General features: G+C 35.6%; 1 protein-coding gene across 1 annotated transcript; it reads right to left on the minus strand.

The window, feature by feature from the left end:
• Positions 1-6,222: 6,222 nt before the first annotated feature.
• On the minus strand, positions 6,223-8,545 carry LOC115965949 (inactive protein RESTRICTED TEV MOVEMENT 2-like). Its single transcript, XM_031085269.1, has 2 exons — positions 8,363-8,545; positions 6,223-6,826 (listed from the first exon to the last, which is right to left on the minus strand). The coding sequence occupies exons 1-2, from the start codon at positions 8,469-8,471 to the stop codon at positions 6,330-6,332; spliced, it is 606 nt and encodes a 201-aa protein (XP_030941129.1). The 5' UTR covers positions 8,472-8,545; the 3' UTR covers positions 6,223-6,329.
• Positions 8,546-17,683: the final 9,138 nt, after the last annotated feature.

The raw sequence follows: 17,683 nt of genomic DNA on the forward strand, positions 1-17,683 counted from the left end.
CCTCTAATTTAATTAGATAATCTTTATTCTTAAAAAATAAAAAATAGGGTTAAAGTTGTAATTCAACAAAATTCAAAAAAAAAAAACTACTAAAAAAACTTTTTTCCTAAAAATTAGCACACTCTCTATTTAAATATATTTTAAGCATATTTAATACATTTTTTTCTTGAAAAAAATCCAATTAGATTTTAATTGAAATCTCAATCTTGCACCACGTGTCTCATTTATTTTTAAATTTTTTGGTAAATGAATTATTAAGTGTAAAAATTGAAGAGTCCAAAACTAATTAAATTTTTGTACATTACAAGGCATGTGAGAATGCTGACATGGTTGGGTCTGAACCCTACACGTGAAATAGCTGTGAGCAAAGGAAAGGAAATGTTGGCTAAAGGAAAGGATCTTTGGCCCGTGCCAATGGGGTAACTCTCTTGGAGAATATTGAGATTTGCATCTGACATGAACACCCAACACTTGCACAAAAGAGAGATAGCATAGGGATGACAATTTTGCCCCTCTCCACTTAACCCGCCCCTCCCGACTTCACCTCACGCAGGTTTTCCCCGCCCCACAAAGGTGGTGGGGCAAGGATATAGTGAGATTATAGCCCCGCACCATAAGGCAAGGTGGGGATGAGTTTAAGTTTTTTAAACCCAATCTGCCCCGCCCCGCATTGATAATGATTAAATTGTAAATTTTTCATACCCTAAAATTCTACAATTTAAACGAACATATTATCTGCTTATTTTATTCTACCCAATAAGGCTTTTTGCCTCTTTTTTTTTTTTTTTCCTCTAGCGAGATTAGAAATAATGTACTAATTTTAACAATTTCTTTTATCTTTATTATAAACAAATTTATGTACTATTGAATCATTGATTTTGTATTATGAGATTTTTGTTTTTGTTGTAATATTGTCTTGTTAAACACTTTAATAATATTATTCAATTTTTGCTAAAAATTAGTTTGATTTGATGGGATAAATTTATTTTTAATTTCAAGTATATTTTTATTAATGAAATAGGTTTTATTAAAAACAATTGTAATAATTGTAGGCAAATTAACAAGAAATAGAGTTTTACGGGGTGAGATGGGGTTTCGCGGGGCCTTAAAGGGTAGGGATGGGGTAAGACAAAACCATGCAGAGCGAGGGCAAAAAACCCATCCTTCGGACCCGCCCCACCCTATTGTCATCCCTAAGATAGCGACCCCCTATGGTCAAATGCTATAAAACACCCCTTATTGGCCGAGCTTATCCTTTTCCTTGTCCAAGGTTTGCTCCCCACGTAGTAGTAGAGCCACCCTCTGTTCCATTACCCTAACATTGGCATGCTTTCTCTCTCTTCTAGCCTTAGTATAGCACAATAGCTGTATTAGGGTTTGAAATGGGTGAATAAGGGTTTGACACCTGTTTTGATGTACCTCACAACATTCCTTGTACTATAAAAGGAATATGTTATTAAGCAATTAGGGCAAGAACCTAGAGAAAAACAAGAAAAAGAGTAGAAAGTTTGTGTAGAAAAGTGAGTTAAAGAAAAGGATTTCTGCTTACATTAACACAAAGCCCTCTTATCTTGAGGAGATGGCCAGGAAACCTTATCCTGCAAACTACACACCTCCTATCTTTCCTAAGTATAATGGTATGATTGGGAATGCTAAAGAGCATATCAAGAGATATGTGGATGCTCTAACAGCTCACTCCCATGACCATGAGCTGAGACTCAGAGACTTTTCCAAGTCCCTGCAAGGTTGAGCCTTCACTTGGTATTCTAGCCTTTTGCTAAGATCGGTTTTGAACTGGAATGACATGGCTACTCAGTTCATAAAGAAGTTCTTCACTTTGGATGAAAAGCTTACTTTATCAGATCTGTTACAAGAAAGGCAGAGGATATTTGAAAGGTTACTGGACTACATCCGTAGGTTCAGGGACCTCTCCTTGATATGCTATGACCCTATAGAGGAGGAAAGATTCGGGGATATTTGTATTGCTAGCACGCTATATGAGTGCCACCCTTACTTGGAGAACTTACAAATCCCAAGTATCACAAGGCTAGTGGAAGCATTTAGGAGGACAAGCATGTCAGTGAGTGTAAACACCTCATTTTGTACTCGGTTAACAAACTTTAGTCTCCGATCCCAATGATGAGCTTGACATATCTACAAAAGATAATTGAAGTTATTTTGATAGTTTGGAAGTAATCACAACTCAAAAGTGATCAAATCGCTTTGAAAATGATACTGAAAAATGACATTTACTCAATGTTTTGGCCATAACTTTTTATCCACAAAGAATTTTTTAGTAATGCTTATCTCATTGGAAAGTAGACATTTTGGACTTTAATTTGAATACAAATTTCACCTAATTTGGACTTAAATTGAGTGAGTTATGACTATTTAGCCTTACAAAATTTGGAAAGTCTAGCCTTAGTTATGAAAAGAAAAAAGAAAAAGAAAGAAAGAAGAAAGGCCCACTAGGTTGAAAACCTGAAAGAATAGCCTACGCAAAAGTTAGGGCACCTTAAAATGAAGTGAAGAGGAGCAACAAGGAAAATGGTGAACTTACTCCAAGATGGGGGCAAATCATGAATGAGAATGACCAAGGAATGAACATACAAGGGAAGATGAGACTAGCTCCAAGCTAAAGCAACCATGATGAAGGGAAAAGTGACCATACATGAGAGATGAGTTAATTTAAGAGAATGCAAGAAAAAAGATATGAGAGAAGTGGGATATGCATGTTCAAATAAGGACAGTGATCGAGTTGACTAGAGATGATCGAATTTTAAATTCATGTTTGGACTAATCAATGAAGATGGTGGGTAATTCATGAAAAACTAGTTTAAAGAGGATATGCAATGATATGCAAAATCATTTGGATCCATGATCCCTTATTTCTTTACCTCCTTTCTTCAACTTCAAACTTTCTTCAAGGTCCTCTTTGTATTCAAATCACGCTGTGCTCTATCATCTCTAAACTCTTGTTGTGTTTGAAACATCTTTGGCCTAGAGTCTCTTCCAACTTGTTGTGTTCATAAATATTCATTGGTCTCAAAACTTGCGTCGTGTTTAGAACTTCATTGATCTAGAGTCTTTCAACTATCTTTGATCTTCATCTAGAGGTGTTAGAAATTCTAGGGAATTGATGATCATCCAAAGGTAAAAGGTTTATAATAATAACAATGAAGTGAATGAATGATGTGTTGAGTAAATATGTGCTCCCATAAAAAGAAAAGAATGCAATGAACCCCTGGTCTAATCAACTCTTCTTTACTAATACTCTAAAGAGAAAATGCTTTTCTTAGAAGTCCAAAAAAAATAGGAAAGAAAATTTATATATATAAAAAAAAATGTGAGATGTTGAAAATAAAGAAGAAAAAAGAAAAAAAAAATGAAAGATGAAAATTCACAAAGAAAATGAGGAATTGGAAAATGAGAGAAGAAAAAGAAAGGATGGAGATGAAGATGAGAAGAGAGAGAATAAAAGAAAAGATGGAAGAAAAAGAAAAGATGAGAAGAGAAAAATAAACGATGAAAAGAAAAAAAATGATGGAAAAAAAGATTTAAAAAAAAATGAAAAGAAGATTAAGAGGAATGATGTGACTTGTTGTGATTGGTTCTGTCCTAATGTGTTCGGACCAAACCTGATGTAAAACGTTGTGATTGGTTCTATCCTGATGTGTTTGGATCAAACCTGATGTGAAGTATTGTGATTGGTTTTGTCCTAATGTGTTTGGATTAAACCTAATGTGACCCATTGTGCTTTGGTTCTGTCTTGATGTGTTTAGACTAAACCTGATATGATCCGTTGTGTTGATATGACCAAATCATTGTGAAAAATTTAAAAGATTCAAAAAATCTCAAAGTTCCAAAGAGGAGTTCAAAACTTCAAGAAGGATGTCACTTAAGAAAAAAAATTCATAGTTCGAAAAAGACTTTCAAAAAAAAATTCAAGTGAGAGATTGACATTTAAGAAGAAGTTATGAATTATTATCAAAAAAAAAAAAAAGTTATGAATTTCAAAAGTTTAAGGAGAATTTCAAAAGAAAGATTTCAAGTTTCAAAAATCCAAGAGAGATTTCAAAAATGGAAGGAAGTTTTCAAATATGGATGGATTTGAATGATGAATTTCTTAAATGCTTTTGATTTCCTTAAATAATGAATTTTTCTGGAGATAAATGATGTGTCTTGAATGATGATAACATGATGTGTGATGTGTGAGTTTATGAATTTTTCTGGAGATAAATGATGTGTGTCTTGAATGATGATAACATGATGTGTTTATGTGTTTCTGTTGGCTTAGGATAGTAGCCACTCTTGTTGTGTCTATGATGTGTTGATGTGTTTTGTTGGCTTAGGATAGTAGTCATTCTTGTTGTGTTCATGATGTTTGTGGGGTATTCTAATCATTTTAGAGGTTTAAAGCAATTTTGGTCATTTTAGAATTTTTAGAGTATTTTTGGTAATTTTAGAGGTTTTGGGTTATTTGTGGTCATTTTAGAAGTTTTGGGTATATTTTGGTCATTTTAAAGGTTTAGGGGTATTTTCATTATTTCATAGGTTTCAAGGTATTTTAGTCATTTTTTAGGTTTCAAGGAGTATTTTGATCATTTTATAGGTTTGGAGGGTATTTTGGTCATTAAATAGGTTTAGGGGTTATTTTGGTCATTTTATGGTTTCAGGGGTATTTCGGTCATTTTATAGGTTTCGGGAGTATTTCATGATTATTTTTTTAATGTTTAGGGGATATTTTGGTTATTTTTTAGGTTTTAGAGGTATTTTGGTCATTTTTTAGTTTTAGGGGGTATTTCAGTCATTATAAAGGTTTCGGGGGTATTTTGGCCATCTTTTAGGTTTCGGGGGTATTTGGTCATTTTTTAGTTTTAGGGGGGTATTTTGGTCATTCTAAGGTTTCAGAGGTATTTTGGTCCTTTTTTAGGTTGGGGAGTAATTTGGTCATTTACTAGGTTTCATGGGTATTTCAGTCATATTTAGGTTTCAAGAATATTTTGGTCATTTTTTAAGTTTCGAGGGTATTTAGGTTATTTTTTTAGGTTTAGGGGGTATTTCGGTCAATTTTTAGGTTTAAGGGGGGTATTTCGGTTATTTTTTTAGGTTTTCGGGGTATTTCGGTCATTTTATAATTCTAAGGGGTATTTCAGTCCTTTATCTAGGTTTTAAGGGGTATTTCGGTCATTTTTTTTTAGGTTTTGGAGGTATTTTGGTCATTTTATTGGCTTGGGAGGGTATTTTGGTAAATTTTAGGTTTTGGGGGTATTTATGTCATTTTCAATTTTAAGGGTATTTCGGTAATTTTCTAGGTTTAATGGGCATTTTAGTTTTTTTAGTGGTTTTGGGGTATTTTAAAGTTAGGTATCTAGTTAAAATTCAATAAACATTAATGTTAATTGGATTAATATCCATTTACCACCGCACACCCTTACTATGGTAGTTACTCCATATGTATAAATACTTGTAGGATGTGGGGAGAAACGGTTGGGGTTCAAATCTCCAAGAGAGTATATTAGGCTTGAGTAGAATTTTTATCTTGTATAAAAAAAATTTAAAAAAAAAAACATTTAACCCAATTTATAATTGGGTGGGTTTGGGTCTTATTTAAGTGAGTGTGTTTGAGTGGGCAAATGGGATTAGGTTAATTTTGCCACCTCTAGGTATTATGTACAATTTGTTTCCTTGATTGATTTGATTCGTTCTTTCTAAAAATTTGACATTTATTTGTTTTTTTATTCGTCATATGAAAATACAGGTTGGCTCAAAACCACCCGTAGATGGGAGTTTTACACACATATACATTTAAATTAAGTTTTAGTAGAATTTTTATCTTGTATTATAAAATAAAATTAAAATAAAAATAAAAAAACCCATTTAACCCAATTAATAATTTGGTGGGTATGGGTCATATTTAAATGGGTATGTTTGGCTGGGCAAATACGTTTATGTTGATTTTGCCACCCCTAGGTATTATGTGCAATTCGTTTCCTTGATTAATTTGATTCATTTTATCTAAAAATTTGGCATTTATTTTTTTCTTTTTTTTTTTGTCATGTGAAAATGCGTGTTGGCCCGAACCCACCTTCAACCTAATTGGCCTGACCCGTTTAAAATAACCCATTTTTTAACCCAGCCTATTTGACATGCAACCCAACCATTTTCCTTTGTCTACCAGGAGGGGAAAAACATAGAATAACGTAGATGAAGTTATTCTCCTTCAAGTTAAAAACTCCATTTTGCACCAACATTTACAATTTGAAATTAATAAGGAATTAAGAAAAAGCTGGGTTTATTTTATACAAGGTGAAAGTATACAACAAGATTTAGTTGTCAACCTGAGAAGGCTTGTAAGTTACATAAGCTACAACAGCCACCACCACAGCAACCGCCAAGATTTTCACGGCCATGTTGTTCCCCAGTTTTAGCTTTGAAATTGATATAAATTTATTGCTGGTTCCATCCAATGAAGCATTTTCTGGAGCCTTGAGCCCATTGCCTTCCCTTTCGTATACTGTAGGTTTTTCAGCCACTTTATTTTCTTTTTCTTTGATTTCTGTTTTTGGCTTTCCAATCTCTTGAGATTCTTTAGCTTGTGAAAGCTGCTGTTCTTGTTGGGCAACAGAAGGAACCTTCTTAGGCATTGTTACAGTAAGAACGCCGTTACCGAACTTTGCGTGAATATCACTTGTAATACAATCCTTTGCTACTTTGATTTCTTTTTGGAAGCGGCTCCATCTAGTTTCATCCAAAGGACGTTCTCCAAAGATTCTTAGGACCATGTTGTTACTTAATTGAGCCTTTAGTTGCTCCTTTTGGAAATCTGCACTTGTAAGAAGAGAAAAATTAATCACTATATACCACCGGTGTGGTAGAGTCAATTTGATTTCAAGGCAGCTAAATTTTATAAAAGCTAAAAGTAAAACCTTTTCTTTTTGGATTAGTTATCCTACCATTCAAGTTAACTAAATTTTAGTTATATGTGACCCGGGACAATTATTCCATTTTTTGTAATTAAGAATCAATCATTGATGTATTAATTCATCTAAATTTAAATCATATATCACCATTGATTAATGTTCAATAAATTTAAGCACAAAAGGACATCAATCATGAAACAAATTTAAAGCATCTTTTCTTAAATATATAACTAGAAATCTAGGTAATTTTTGGTTCTTATTCAACAAAAAAAATTTGGTTCTTACTAAATTAGGATTATATCTAGGTAATTTCTTTCAATAATTGGAGTTGGTCATCTGGCTTGAGTTTCGAAAATAACTGCTTTTAAAAAATGTACTTTTGACAAAGCTTAAGCCAAAAAAGTTATGGGACTTACTCATCTTCTCATGTGGGTCTATATTGGATTGTACTCATCTCCATGACCGAGGAGAATAACACAATACGGTCCTTTGCTCAGAACCATTAAATAAGAAATTGATTTCAAAAGTGTACCCATTTGAACATTAATTGAGAGTAATGAAGGAACATAAGGTGATTCTGTATAGACAACCTTAACCTGTTTATGTACATGATACATCTTCTTTGAATTTATAAGCTTGGATCCCAAATAGTATCACAATTTTTTGGGTAAAACTTATTTGAAGTTTAAATTTTGCTACTAATAAAGCTTTCATAGGTTATCACCCCTAGATTAACGTAAGTAGTTAGAGGCAAAGCCAGGGAAGCAAATAAAAAGTGATCGTGATAGAGAGCAAGATGAAATATGTATTAAGATTCTTTCCATTTGAAATTGAACCATTTCATTGGTTAGATTAAATATTATAAATCTAAAGATGTATTTAGTGTAGAATCATTTAATATTTAAATGATATGATATTTTATACGCTATCAAAAAATGAAATATTAAAAAAATTTAACTTGAAATAGGCTCTCTCGATTTTAGGTGAAATTGGAGGATCATGTGAGAAAAAAAGAGTGATGGGAATGTACCAAAACTAACATATTAATTCCAACTTCCTCCTCATCTACTCTCCTCCCTCATGTCTCCCTTACCAAATGTACCCGAAAAATGCAATACTAGTCCCCTTAAACTTTGGCTTGTTACCAATTACCATGTATGCATAACAATAAGAATACAAATCTACTCATTTGATTAATATACTTATTTTCTGTAATTTAAAAGGTTAAATTCGAATTAATTTGAACTTTTCTATATGTTGAATTTATGACTGAATATAAAAATCTTAGACGATACTGAATATAAATTCTAACAGCTGTTTTACGTTAGCAAATAAACTGTTTTTGTAAATATATTGAAGAATCGGTCTCTCTCTCTCTCAAACAGACTCCAAGCAAACACACAAACGAGGACCAGTTAAAAGGGAATGATATACTTTACCCTGTAGATGGACTTCAAGAATGTTACGTTCCTCGCCTACATGCCATTTGCAGTAGGGTTCAAAATCCTCATATACGCGCTTAACATGAGCACCATTTTTAGTTTCCATTGAAGGCTTCTGCTCTTTTCACTTTGGTTTTGGAGGGATATATGTATTAAGAACTACTTGATTGAATGAAGGAATCCCTGCAATGCTGTTTAGATTTATATTCATTTGACGACCTAAGATGTTTCTTTTTTCATATTGAAAGAGAATCATTCTTTTTTTGGTTTTCTAAGGTTTTCGGGCTTCCTTGTGTCTTCAACCAATATTCCTTGACGTGTAGATGATCTAATCTTGCATGGGCGATACAATATATTCTATTCTTTCCTTTTTCTTTTTCTTTTTTTAATTTATTGTCAAAGGCATGATTCTTGTTTTATTCACACCTAAAAGAAGAGACGTTTCTTTTCTTTTCTTTTTTGTGTGTGTAAATAAGGCCTTTGATTGAAAAGTTACATGCTTGTAGGAAAGAACTTAACATACATGCCCGAACAAAAAAACGACTAATACTAGAAATACTTCTGCAATATAACTAAATTGGAAGTATCCAACGCCACGGGTGAAAATTTTTGGAGGAGGTTCGGTGAAGTGTAACTAAAAAAACTAGGTCTTGGCTGACGTTGATTGCAAAAACTGATGGGCGATGGTTATTTTCACATACATGATTTAAGAAATTTTTTAACATTGTGTTGGTTTAACCAGGAAATTATGTGGGGGTGTTGTACAGTTGAGGCTTCATGGTTTTTTTTCTAGGGACGTCAAGAAGAAGGTGAATTTTGAGTAGGAGATGAATCTTGCAGTCTACGTAATTTTCTTATTATAAATTTGTCCATAGTGTTGACAAAATAACAAAAAATAAACTATAAGTTCATTGTTCGCTTTTCACATGTTAGAATTAGGGTTTATCTCATATTGTCTTTGTTTTAATGCCATGAACACGCATTCAAATATTCATGCATGAATGTCATAGGTGCTGAGTTGCTGCAAGATAAGTAAGGTAAGTCATGCATTTACAACATACATGCATTTATTTGTGATATAATCTTGCTTAGGTTTGATGATATGATTGCATCCTTAATGCTTTGGGTGATAACATGATTTGTTTGCCTTATTCCTGCCTTAATTTGATGTTCACATGCCTCTACCTTGGATATAATATGATGACATAATGATAGCAACATGCTAAGGTTTATGTTATACCATGCTAGATGAATGCTAGATTGGTTTGACATGTATGCTAGATGAATGTTAGGAGATGTCATGCTAGATAAATGCTATGTTGACTTGATACGCATGATTAGATGTATGCTAGGGTTTGTGATGTGACAACAAGCATGATAGATGAATGATTAGAGATGTTTGATGCATGCCATGTTGATTGTTAGATGAATGCTAGTGTGTGTTTGAGAGTTAGAATAACAATATTGAGTGTGACTTTAATAAGGTTAATACATAAGACATAATGAGATGAAGCCAACCTTAGGATTGGGCGTTTTGGGTACCTAACACTTTCCCAAGACCGTATCTTAATTTCGAACACATATCTCTGGTAGTAAGATCAAAATGGTCCTTTCTCGAGAGGACGTTATATATATGGTTCCTAAACCATTGCAAAAACTAGGTGGTAACTCTCCATTGTGTCCACACCACCAAGTTAGAATGCGCCAACAACCTTCAAGGCTCCTGAAGCCCTGGCATGACATCTGCCTCAAATAGGCAATGAAAAATTTATAGGAAAAGGACCCCCAATCATAGGCCTCTATGACGGACACCACTTTCATGTCTGCCGACAACTTACAAGTCAGCACTGACTGGTTATTGCCCAATAGGCAACTACTAATGAAGTAGAAGAAGAATCGCTTAAGAGTGACGTCGTCCACCTCTGCCATCCAAGGAATGTTCTCCTCCAGCCACCGCATATGAATCTAGGGCTCATTAGTAAGCTCGAAGTACCCTCTAATCATCCTGGTAATAGGGTAAGGAATTCCAAAAAGCTTGCTCACCATTGTGAAGCTCACAAATTCAGTCAAAACTGGCTCCCCTCCAAATCTATGATCCAAGATGGCTCCAATCAAAGGGAAGGATTGCATACTCCCCGCAGCTCAAGTAAAAAGTGCCCGTCTCAACATGAAACCATTGCACCAAAGCCTCAAGAAACCCATGCCTCATGGAACAAGGCGGAATGTGAAGAAAGGCCTCGAGTCCCTACTCCATCAGGAAGGTGCGATAGCGCGCATCAGTAGAGGCATGAAATAAGTGAAGGGAAAACGAAAACAATGCCCCTCGGCCGTGAACCCTATCAGTGCCCTGTGCTCAAAATTAAAGAAGGGCTTTCGGTCAACACACATAATATATATATATACACTAAACCAACAAACGAAAGGGAAAGGAAAAGCGTACCTGACCCTTCCATGCCTGAGCAGAAGGATGCCTCTTCAAATCATGTTGTAGATGGGTGTCCTCAATGCTGTCATTAGTCTCTCTAGTATAGGCCTCTGATCCGGCCTAACAAGGTGGGAACCTCGGTCTACAACTCCTGCACTTAGGAGCGTTAGGCCTAGCCCAGCTGTATTATCAGCCTCCAAGTCAGTATCCACATCAAACATGAGCTCGTCTCTAAGCTTGTTGCCCCTTAGGCCTCCTCCCTCCTCGGCCCAGGGGAACTGTGAATAACCTCCTCTTAAACTAGTACAAGACTGAGATGAGGCACTAGTAGTCTCTGTTGAACATCGACTCCTAGTGCGATATGCTATATGTATACCCCCAGGGGGCGTGGGTCATCACCTCCTTGATCAAAGCACCTCTGAAAGGTCCATGCAACTTGCTCTTTAGCCAAAACAGTGTCATCATCACTGTTGGATAAGTCCGCTTAGGATGGAACAATGATGGGAGCCTTCCCACAATCCTTACTAGATCTCGGCCGCCAAGACATAATTTGAAAAAAAAAAAAATCCAAATTTGATTAATAAGCCAAAAACATATGGCAGTGCAAATAAACAGGTAAGTATGTCTAACCCTAATACCTAACACACATCATGTGTAATGTCCCAGTCAGACCCAAAAAAAAAAGCAGGGGGGGGGGTGCAGATTTTTCAGTTCTCACATGCCTCCCAACTACCCCACCTAACCCCCTTCCCCACCACTCATTTCACTCCTCTTATCTCCTCTTTGGCCGGCTCACTTCATTTCTTTTCTTTCTTTTTTCATTTTCTCTCAACACAACACGAACATTTCTCTCATACTCCCTCATTCTCTCCCATAATACCCACTCAAATCAACATCTCTACCATCATTTTTCTGGCAAGATCATCGGAAAATTGTTGAGAACCCATAAGCACCTTCACATCCTTTTTTTGAGGTAAAAATTTCTAATCTTTTCTGTGGGTTTTACACTTTTTCTTGAGGTTATTTTTATCTAAGCTTTAATAATGATACCCATGTGATTTATAAGCATTAGAAGTGATTTTTATATGTTTGTATGTATGGGTTTTGTATTGGTAGAATTATTTGATGAGTGGGTAAATGGTTTGTGCTAATGATGACTACCTAAGGTCTATGTATGGTGGAAAATTTAGAGGTTTTGAGTTATATCATGTGATGGTTGGTAAATCTAATTTTTCCATTGCCATTGGGTTTATTTGGAATTAGTTGAAGTTCTAAAATTTCTTGTCTTGGAGGAAATTTTGATTTTGCTTTCATGGGTCTCTTAATGATGCAGTGCAAATTTTATGGAAGCTAGTCATAATGTTGGAGATGATATTAAATGGGATCAACTTTATAAATTGGAGTTTATGCCTTGTGAATCAATTTGTTGAGAAACTTTGGAAGTGGGATATATTATTTTTGATGAGATTAAATACTAGGCTTGCCTAATTAATTGCTCATTTGGAAATTCTTAAATTGTAGCTAGATAATATTTCAAATTGTATTCTCATTGTGATAGGTTTACTTGATATTGTAATCTCTTTGGAGCTCGGAGAATTAGGCTTTTGCGGTTGCGAGGTAAGTAGTTTTTTAATGAGATTTTTGAAAAATAAACATGTTGCATAAATGATGTTTTTGGGTTAGACACACTTTTGGAAACTACCTATGGAAATTATATTTTCCTAAAACTATTGTGTCATAACCTTAATATATGTATGATTATATATGAAAATGCATCATATCTAGTATTATATTTGGGGAAATGCATGAATTGTTGATATGAAAAAATGAGCATCTTTTATTTAATCTTTGATAAGGAAATCATAGATTTTATGGTATATTATAAAATTTGAAGATGCTTATCTTGTCTTGTTATGTGGAAAATTGATAGTAAAATCTCTTGACAAGAATGAAGTTGAAACCTTACAAACTTTGTGGAAGTTAGATTATTTAAGGTTTTTCTGAAATTACCTAGACATAAATTATGTGTTTCAAAGTAGATGTAACCTATGAGCTTTATATGGTTTTAACACCATGCCATGTGTGATTTCCTGGTGATCACCCGATTTGGTTTTCGTAGTCTTTGTGACAATGAAATCAAATACAGGTTAGTGCCTTTTCACTTTGGATGATGCATTCTTCCCTGCTACCCATGGGGGGAACAGTTTCCTTAATTGTATATGGATAAGGCTGCTGCCCATAGGGCCAAGAGACCACATGCAAGAGAGGTCCTATTTGACGTGCTCTCTCTGCTGCCCATGGGGGGAGAGAAAAACCTTAAGGTTATGGGTGAGGTTGCTGTCCGTGGGGCCAAGAGTCTGCATACTAGAGAGGACAATATCATGTCAGTTGTGAATGGGTGGATCCCTTGATCGGTCTATATGGTAGTGTGGTATATTTGTGATAATTTATCTTATGTTAGATATTATGGTTTTGGAAATTATATTGTGATGCTCACAGATTATAGTATATAGTTTCAAGGTATTTACTTTGAGAAACTTTGTATTTCATTATTAAATCATTTTTGTCATATTATTATTATTGAAGATGAAACTTGCATTTCCCCCACCCCCATTAAATATGCTACTTACTGGGTTCTATCTCATTTCATTATTTTATAAACTTTTTAGAGTAGATAACGATCTTTTGAGACAACTTTTTGATGGCTAATAGTAGTTAGACTAACTACTTATGGAGGCTGAACTTTGTAATGGAGATTTTAGATGTTGTACATCTTAGAATAGGTTTGACTCATTCTTTTGTATATTATAGTAGTTGTGACGTTTTTCCCACTGATGGGACAAGCTGATGATATGTAATTATTTATTCAGACATTTATTCTTTTGTAGCCATTGGTCCTTGTAATTATTGCTTAAAGTTTTGACTTACTCTGAGATTATATTCAATGGAATTATTATGATAATTCTTGATGTTGGTACTGGATATGATTTATGTGGATTGGATGGTCAAAAAGGAAAAAAAATCTATAGGTACTTTGAGATGTCTTTCTCATGCTTTGGACCCTTTGGGGTTTAGGACGTGAATGGTATCAGAGCTTAGGTTATGATTCTGTAGACTTTGAAAATAGGAATTAATTTTGATCTAAGTCAGAGCATTAGGGGTTTGATGAATTCTTTATTTTGTACCTTTGTTTCAGCTTGCACCTGCTATTCATTTTTCCTTATCTATCTTTTCTATGCTAACCTTCTATGTTGCATTGTGATTTACTTGCTTGTTTCTTGGGTATAGGTATAAGTACCTTGGTACACTATGCCTCCTAAAAAAGAAAGCACGTAAAGTACGGCATGTGGATGAGGTTACAACTCCAGAGCATGGCCGTAGGCAATGCCAAAAGCGTGAGAGATCTGTCACTCCTGATGGTGGTGAGATTGATGAGGTAGCAGTGGCAGACAGGATTTATGCTAGGATTGCTAGAGCAGTCCAAGGTGTTGAACGTAGGAGGGAGGGTTACACTTTTGGGGATTTCCATAAGCAAAACCCTCCAACTTTTGATAGGGAGCCTGATCTTGTGGTAGCAAAGAATTGGTTGCTAAAGATAGAAAAATTACCGAGAGCCCTTGAATGAACTGATGCTCAGAAGGTGATGTATACCACTTTTGCTCTTCAATGTTCTGCTAAAAGATGGTGGTCAAGCACTGAGCAATTGTTGAGGATGGAGTTGGGAAGTGACACTCCCATTACTTGGGATAAGTTTAAGGAAGTTTTTAATGGGACATACTTCCCCGATGTAGTGAGGGACTGTAAAGCAAGAGAATTTTCTGATTTGGTTCAGGGGGCTATGACAGTGGAGGAGTATGCTGCTAAGTTTGTTGAGATCTCTCGCTTTGCTCCTTACTTGATTCCGGATGAGTCCAAGAAAGTGAACAGGTTTCAAGAAAAGGCCTTAATGGTAGGATTCGCCCTCTTATTATAGCCTTTGGAGTGGATACTTTTACTAAGGCTATGAAGTGGGCAATGAGTCTTGAAGAAGACTTTAAGTACAACCCCGTTTCCAAGGAGAGTGAAAAGAAGCAAGGGCCTTCTAATTCTCAACATGGTAAGGGTCAAGGGCATAAGAAAGGATTCTTTAAAAAGTTGGGTAATAGAGGACAATCTTCTAGGCATAGCAAGAGTGCCTATCCTCAGTCTGGTGATAAGAAGTCTTGTTCTCGTCGTGGTAAACTTCATGATGGAAAAAATTGTGATGGGGTCAAGATTTGCTTTACTTGTAAGCAACCTAGACACTTTGCTAGAGATTGCCCAAGTTCTAAGGGCTCGGGTTCCTCTTCCTCATCTCAAGTTGCAAAGGATAATGACAATGGGAAGAAGGTGCAAGGTAGAGTGTATGCCTTGACTACTCAGGATGCTCAGGCCACAGATACAGTGGTGGTAGGTATACTTCCTTTGTTCTCCGCACACGCTAAAGTTCTTTTTGATCCTGGTTCCACACATTCTTTTGTTTCTTGTGCATTTGCTAAAAATCATGACAAGAGCCCCAAACTACTTGATTTTGAGTTATCAGTTTCTACTCCTGTTGGTGATACTTTAATGACTAATCTTGTGCTTAAGTCTTGTATTATTTGTGTTGAGGGTAGAGAGTTATTGGCTGATTTGGTGTTGTTAGATATGCATGATTTTGATGTTATTTTGGGCATGGATTGGTTGGCTTCTTACCATGCTAGTGTGCATTGTTTTGAGAAAGAGGTGGTGTTTAGAACTCCAAGTGAATCAAAATTTCTATTTAAGGCTTCATATTTGCCTTTTATGCCTTGTGTGATATCATGCATACAAGCAAACCGCTTACTTAGAAAGGGATGCCAAGGATTCGTTGCTAGTGTAGTGGATTTACAAAGTAGAGAATTGGAGATAGGAGACATTCCCATTGTGAGGGAATTTTTGGATGTTTTTCCTGATGATCTACCTGGGTTACCCCCGGATCGTGAGATTGAGTTCTCTATTGATCTCTTTCCTGGCACTACACCCATTTCTAAGGCACCATATAGAATGGTGCCCACAGAGTTGAAAGAACTTAAGGAGCAATTAGTAGAATTGCTGGATAAGGGGTTTATTCGCCCTAGTGCCTCGCCTTGGGGTGCTCCAATTTTATTTGTCAAGAAAAAGGATGGGTCTATGAGGTTATGTATTGATTATCGTGAGCTTAATAGAGTCACCATAAAGAATAAATATCCTTTGCCTCGTATTGATGACCTATTTGATCATTTGCAAGGAGCACGAGTCTTTTCTAAGATTTATCTTCGTTCTGGTTACCACCGGTTGAAGATTAAGGGTGAGGATATACCAAAGACGGCTTTTCGGACTAGATATGATCATTATGAATTTTTGGTGATGCCATTTGGATTAACTAATGCCCCTGCTGCTTTTATGGATTTGATGAATAGGGTATTTCATGAGTACTTGGATCGATTTGTCATTGTGTTCATTGATGATATTTTGATTTATTCTAAGAGTCAAGAAGAGCATGAAGAACACTTGAGGATTTTTTACAGATTCTAAGAGAAAGGAAGTTGTATGCTAAACTGAAGATGTGTGAATTTTGGTTGAATCAAGTAGTATTCTTGGGCCATGTGATATATAAGGATTTAATTACAGTGGATCCTAATAAGATAGAAGTGGTGGTTAATTGGGATAGGCCTACAAATGTGAGTGAGGTTAGAAGTTTCTTAGGCCTTGCTAGTTACTATAGAAGATTTGTAGAGGGATTTTCCCGCATTGCAGCTCCTTTGACACAATTAACTTAGACGAATGTTAAATTTGAGTGGAAGGAAGAATGTGAGAAAAGCTTCCAAGAGCTAAAGCGATTGATCACAACTCTAGTGTTAACTATCCCTTTAGGTACTGGGGGTTTTGTCATTTATAGTGATGCTTCTCATAAGGGACTTGGCTGTGTGTTGATGCAAAATGGGAAGGTTGTGGCTTATGCCTCTCGTTAGTTGAAAAATTACCCACTCATGACTTGGAGTTTGCTGCAGTTGTTTTTGCTTTGAAAATTTGGAGACATTATTTGTATGGGGAAAGATGCGAGATTTTCACTGATCATAAAAGTTTAAAGTATTCCTTTACCTAGAAGGATTTAAATATGAGGCAACAGAGATGGTTGGAACTGGTTAAGGATTACGATTGTTCTATTAACTATCATCCTGGTAAGGCTAATGTTGTAGCTGATGCTCTTAGTAGAAAGCCTTCAAGTTTTTCAGCTGCTTTGCTAACCACTCGAAAGGAAATTATTCGGGATCTTGAAAGGATGGAGATTGAGGTTGTTATGGGCCATTCTAAGGCCTACCTGGCTAGTTTGAGTGTTCAACCAACTTTGGTGGAAATAATTAAATTGTCATAGGCCGATGACCCACATTTAAAGAAAATCAAGGATGAGGTGTGTAGTGGAAAGAAATCTGATTTTTCTATTTCTAAAGATAGTGCTTTGAGATTTGGGAGTAGACTTTTTGTGCCAAATGATCCATTGATTAAAAAGGAGATTCTAGAGGAGGCTCACTATTCCCCATATACAATACATCTAGGTAGTACAAAGATGTACCGTGATCTTTGTGAAAACTTGGTGGAATAATATGAAAAGGGAGATTGCTCACTTTGTAGAGCAATGTTTGACTTGTCAGCAAGTTAAGCTGTTGCAACAACGACCCTCAGGTTTGTTGCAACCACTTCCTATTCCCCAATGGAAGTGGGAGAAAATCACTATGGATTTCGTTTTAGGATTGCCGAGATCTCCTAAGGGTCATGATGCTATTTGGGTGATTGTTGATAGAAGGACAAAATCAGCTCATTTTCTCCCTATTCGGATGAACTACTCCCTTGATCAGTTAGCTCAGCTCTATGTT

This window comes from Quercus lobata, chromosome 10 (genome assembly GCF_001633185.2).
Source record: "Quercus lobata isolate SW786 chromosome 10, ValleyOak3.0 Primary Assembly, whole genome shotgun sequence".
NCBI lineage: Eukaryota > Viridiplantae > Streptophyta > Magnoliopsida > Fagales > Fagaceae > Quercus > Quercus lobata.

Coding starts and splice junctions, on each gene's coding strand:
- LOC115965949 (XM_031085269.1), bottom strand. CDS start 8,471: ATGGAAACTAAAAATGGTGCTCATGTTAAGCGCGTATATGAGGATTTT. Junction 6,827..8,362: donor TCTTGAAGTCCATCTACAGG/GTAAAGTATATC, acceptor TTACAAGTGCAG/ATTTCCAAAAGGAGCAACTA.